Raw genomic sequence first — 5,958 nt, 5'->3', positions numbered from 1 at the left:
CGGCAGGCCGCGCTCCCAGTCCTCTGTGCTCGCCAGGAAAATACCCAGCGTTTTTAATGTAAAGACATAGTTACAGTTTCATCACAATGTAGGCTTTGAAAATCTGAAAGGTTCCGAAAAATGGCTCTCTCGCGCTATTTGGCGCATGACCGCGAGCTGATCGTGCTGTCAGACTCTGAATTTTCCACCAGCTTTGAATCTGCTTGCCCTTTTCTGACATTTTTGCTGCAAGGCATGAAACGGGTGTAGATAAACTCAAAATGTGGAGAGGGTGAGCGCGAAGGGCTTGCAAAGAAAATAAATAAATGCCTTTGAAATGTGCCCCGTGGTTCCCTCTGCCTTCCCTTCCAGCTGCCCTCATTTGTTTCATTTTGAAAGTGAGTACGTTAACGCCTGCACAAATATATGACCTGTATAAGTAAGGAATGTGCGATCTAACCCAACACAAGAGGAAGGTGCTTACCGACCTGTGAACGCTGCCTGCCGTCCTTCGAGGCCCGCGCTCTGCCAGACAGGGGCGAGACCAGATGCGCAAGCCCGAGAACTTCCGGGGCAGAAAGCACTTTGAAGCATAGCCTAGTGCTCCACCCAGGCCGCATAAAGTCGTGCACACTTTGAGGAAATAGATACCTGGAAAATATTTTATTTCTTGTGGAATAAGCAGGTTTTTCTCCTGATAAGGTGACCCAAGACAAAATAACGCAAAACACAGAGGTATAGAGAAATCTCTCTACTGAAAAGTAGTCCATTTTAATTTTAATTATTCTTATTGTTTAACTTTGAGTAACTTTTAGTCTTTTTCACAATGCAGTGTAACATAGTTATTATTACAGGACCACACGTACAGTAGAATCTCATTAAAAACACCGTTAATTCCACACTCTTGTTAATTTGGCCTAAGTTCAAGGAAGGCTATGATAAGAACATGAGGAAGTGAATCTTTGAGAAGATATTTTGGAGCTAAATACTTTACCGACTATATGAAAGAATTAGGCAAATTAATTGATTTTATACAAATGCTTGTTGATACTTGAAATAATATGACCATACTTGGAAGCACTGATTAGTGAAGCTTTTCACCCACTAAGCCAGTTTCCGTACTGTGCACAAGGAGGCAAAGAACATCAGGACCGAGGCGCGCTGTGGTGGTATACAGGCCTAGCAGGAGCGGGGGATGAGAGAACTGCAGCTGGTGGCGGCGGGCGCTTGCTCCTGGGCCTGGGGGTATTGGAATAGGTGTAACAGGCACAACGCTGTACCAGCTCTCAGCCTGTCTCGCAGTGATCCTGGTTTGACGACAGGAGGTTAGGATTATACAGAGGCATAGAATGTTCAAGAAAAGCAGGCAGTTACGTGACTCAGAAGTTGCAGGGTCCCAGGATGAAAAAGCTACTTAAAGATTTAATAACAAGGTGTTCATTTTTATTAAAGGGCATTTCAATTGATATGTAGCATGTAAAAAGTATATACATTTATAGGTGACCTTGTGGTGTTTCAACACAGGTATGTGCTGTGCTTGATTAAATTAGGGTAATCAAGCCGGGTGTGGTGGTGCATGGCTGAAGTCCCAGGACTTAGGAGGCGGAGGCAGGAGGATCAACGTGAATTTGATGCCAGCCTGGGCTTCATAGTGAACTGAGGCCCTGTCTCAAAAAATACAATAATAAGTAAATTAGGATAATTATATCTGCCTTTCTATCCACTTGTCATTTCTGTAAATGAATGTGGAAATGGCAAGCTACCACACTCAAAAGATTCAAACACTCGAAATTGCTTCTCCTAGCTGTTTGAAATATATAGCTTCTCATGTTTATGTACAGGCACACGAAGGTGGGAACTTTTTTTTTTTGCAGTACCAGGGATTGAACTCAGGACCCTGCACTTGCCTAGCAAGCGCTTATTCTACTGATCTATTTCCCTGGGCCCAGGGGGGAACTTTACTAAGTAATAAAACTAATCATTTTATTGTTATTAACAACAATAAACATGTTTACAAGCCTCACAGCCAATGCTTAAGGACAAGTTTTACTATTAGGTATGGGCCAGTGGTGACAGATTTTAACTGAGACACTCATGCAGCTAAGTGCCTCTTGGAACTCCACAGCTTGAAGACTGTGCAAGCCCAGTAAAGCTTTAAAGGGGCTGGATGGACAGAATTACTTAGAAGCAGTTACATGAACAGGCAGCATAGGAAGGAGTGGTGTGCCAGAGCCAGAGCCAGAGCCAGGTCAGAGAGGACCCGCTCCGCTGCATGGCGGCGTGTGCTGTTCCTTCAGTGGTGTCACCTTCTGCTGAGCCATCACCCACCCAGAGCAGCATGACCTTCTGGATCAGACCCAGCACATGGAGGCAAAAAGGTTTGCTTTTATAGCAGCTCATTTTTGCTTCAGACCTGAATAGAAGCCAAAATTGAAAAACTAGTCATTAAAATAAATACTTTTCTGCTCATAGAGTAAAAATGAGTCAATAAGGTAGAAGCATTAATTCTCAGTCCAAGCCACTTGTTTAAAATGATTTTCTGAAACACACTGTGATTCATGAAGCCAGGCCTTTCTGTCCCTCACTCTTGTATTTTGTCCTTTCCCACTATTCTCTGAAAAGTTAGATGAGAGACTTAAGAAAACTATGCAACTTTGAGAATAGAGGTATTTGCTCAATCTTTCTCAAACTGCAGAACCTCCTGTATTTCTTTAAATCCTGAAATAAAAGACAATTGTTGTGGTAGGAGAAAATAGGAGAAAATGAACTGAAATCTTGTATGCTTTCTCTCTCTCTCTCTGTGTATGAGAGAGAGAGAGAGAGAGAGAGAGAGAGAGAGAGACAGACAGACAGACAGACAGACAGACAGAGAGACAGAGAAAGACAGAGAAAGACAGAGAAAGACAGACAGAGAGTCAGGGAGACAGACAGAGTTTTTAAAAATGCAGGTTTCCAATGATTTTTAACAAATGTTGGCGCTCTTTACTTCCCAGTTCAGGGGCCTGTGTGGAGCTGCGTGATAGCTGTCTCGTCTGTTCCACGTCGCTATGTCATAACCCTGATAAGACGCCCCCCTGCGGTGGAGAAGCTGTTTCTCATTTCATTTTTTTATCCTTCTCCATTTTCACTGTTGCTCAGCAAGCTTTAGGTCCCAAACACTGAGGCCAAGAATAAAGGACAGCAGTTCAGCTCTAGCCTGGCTCTGCTATTGGATGAGTAACAGCTGTGCGTGCTGCCCAACATCATCGAAGGCCATGAAATCTTTCATTTTCACTTGTTACTTTTCCCCAGTTCAGTGTTCTGGCCTAGACTTTATACAGCACCATGACTTTAGGTACAGCTTTCTGAGCAGTGACTGATTTAAAACAAAACACCAGATTTTTTATATACTTCATAATGCTCAAATTGACCGGAACTGTGTGTCTTCCCTACCTCTCCCTGTGTAGTAAATTGGTGAGAAAGATCAGAAAGACGTTAGAGAACCCCCTTGAGAAGGCGCTGTGTCTCTTGAAGTAATGTTCAGTTGTCACTTTGGAAGAGAACATACCACACCTGAAACAACAAAATGAGGCCACGGTAGACCTCGGTGTCCCTGAGCCAATTCCGTTTTACGAATCGAGGCACCAAGAGCCAGAACAGACCGGCGGTGTGCGGGCCATGCGCAGCATTCGCGGCCCTCGGCGTGCCAGGGTTGGATTTCTCCTTCACTATTATGGACCTTGTAATGGCACCGATGGAAAGCAGCTCGCTGCCGCAGGACAAGGGACACTCCTGCTTGACCCTCTGGGTTTTTTTCCCATAATTTTATTGATAAACAAGTAGCATTGAGACAGTTTCAAATCAAATTGGTAGGACAGTTTCAATTATCAACACATTGCATACATTCTTCCTAGTGGTTAATTGCTGTACAAGATGCGGACATGATATCCTATTTACAAACACCATTAGAAGAAATCCCTCTATTCATTAAGAGAATGTAACTGTGTATCTTAACCACTTTGAATACACAGATACAAAATGGACATTCATCTGTATCCCCTTTTTTTGTTAAGTTCCATTATTTGAATATGATAGGTATGTAAACTCAGCAAAATATTCCAAAAGAGTCCAATAGTCCATAACAGTATTGGGTCTTCCGCTTGACTGGCAATGTCAGAAATTGTTGACCTGAGTCCCCTACAGCTCAACATAACAGCATGGCTTTACTTCTTATATTTCATTTTTATACTTTTCTGCTGGCCTTCTGTTTTGCCCTCAATCTTGAACCAGCACCTTGATTTAGAGAAGCGCATTTTCTAACTTTTTTGTAAATATCTTTGTTGTCTCTGATTTCAATTAAGTATAACATAGATCTTGATCTTAGAGTTCCAGGACTAGAAATGATCATTTTCATTGCTTATTTCTCAGAAATTTGCTTAAAATTTTAAAACCCTACATATATTCTGGAAGTCTTTCCTGTGGACGTAGACAACGATACCCTTATCTCAGCTGTATATTTTAAAAAACTCATAAAATAATGTGAAAATGTACTGAAAGTGGTTCTAACTGTATAAGCAGATTGAAAGAAAAAACTGCTAAAATTTCCTGGCCCCGCCAGACGGCAGACAGCCTGTTACACATGTGTAACATGCCAGTGCATCACCGAGAGGCACATACTTCCTGAATAGTATATCCAAATACATGACTAAGGTGAATACATTGTGGATTTATCTCTTTATGAGAAACTTTATTATGCTAATTGGTCATCCTGGCCCCAGAGTAGACTGTGTGAACTCAGATACCTTTTCTCCTGAACTCTCTTACTCACAAGGTATTCTGCCTCCCCTTCCTCTGTTCTTACTTGTACACAGTACTTGTAGCCTGGGGCTCTCTTTCACATACGTTTCCTTCTTTTCTTTGCTTTTTTTTTTTTTTTTTTGAGCCGGGGATTGAACTCAGGCCCTTGCGCTTATAGGCAAGCACTTATTCTACTGAGCTATCTTCCCAGCCCCAAAAGTTTTCTTGTTAAACCCAATTTTTCACAAAATGTAAAATGGAATTTATTAAATTATTATTTGGGATTTCGGAACCCAAATAATATATACCCAAATTTATATCCTGATGTAAAGAGGTAAGAATGCTGATTAGAAAGGTGGATGCCCTGAAACTTAGATTCTACAATGTTTCCGAAGCCAGTCTGTTCTCTCCAGCAGAATATGCCTTGACTCTAATGTGGTTGTGTGTATTTAGAAATCCAGCAAACTGAATCCTGAGTGTGGAAATGCGTTTCTCCTTCCAGGCGCTTCCGCCGACAGGACGTCCGGCACGGGAATGCGGCGCAGCAGTGCGTGGGGCAGCAGTTCGCGGGTAATGCGTGAGCTCGAAGGCCGCGAGTCAGGCGCGCCGCGGAGGCGGGCTGCGCAGCTCCAGCAGCGTGCGCTCGTTCCTGCTGACTGCAGTGTGCGAGAGCGAAGTGACCGGAGGATTTGCCGTCCTCTTTCATAGAGTTAAAATGTTCCGGATTTCAGGTGTGAGGTGACATATGGCCCACAATCAGCTTGCCGTGCCATCTCCTCGGTTCCTTAGTGCATCTCAGCACAGAGGAATCTTAGAATGAGGACCAGCACACAGTAGGGGCAGCTGCCGCGATCATAAGCAGGCCTCTGGCTTTCTCCTTAGTGGTTTTAAGGAATGTGAATAACCGGAGTCGATTCCCCGAGGTAACTGCAGGCTAGGGCGGAGAGCTCTTCCCCAGCTCGAGGAGGACCTACGCCCAGACCTGGAGGTGCAGGTTTGGAGTGGGGAGGTAGGCAGTCTGATGAGCTAAGGGTGAGAGGAAACTTCAGCTTTGGGCAAATGTAGAAAACTGAACAGGACGGAGAAGTCGCTCTCCCGACCCTTGGCCTCAGGAAGGATGATGGGCAAGCCGTGTTCCGTGTCCCTAGGTTCCACAGGAAGTGGCGGGAGGAAGGGACCTGTGATGAGCCTCAGTGTGGCTGT

At 43.9% G+C, this 5,958-nt stretch overlaps 1 protein-coding gene across 1 annotated transcript in view; it reads left to right on the top strand.

Moving 5' to 3' along the window:
- The window catches only part of Sema3e (semaphorin 3E), a 261,237-nt gene that overhangs the window by 72,455 nt on the left and 182,824 nt on the right, over positions 1–5,958 (top strand). Inside the window, exon 13 of the mRNA XM_012516491.1 lies at positions 5,258–5,325. Within this exon, the coding sequence (XP_012371945.1) occupies positions 5,258–5,325 (68 nt within the window). The remainder of the gene's footprint in view (positions 1–5,257; positions 5,326–5,958) is intronic.

Source organism: Octodon degus, unplaced genomic scaffold (genome assembly GCF_000260255.1).
Source record: "Octodon degus isolate 3935 unplaced genomic scaffold, OctDeg1.0 scaffold00108, whole genome shotgun sequence".
In the NCBI taxonomy this organism is placed as follows: Eukaryota; Metazoa; Chordata; class Mammalia; order Rodentia; family Octodontidae; genus Octodon; species Octodon degus.
This window is presented reverse-complemented; position numbering and strand designations above follow the sequence as displayed.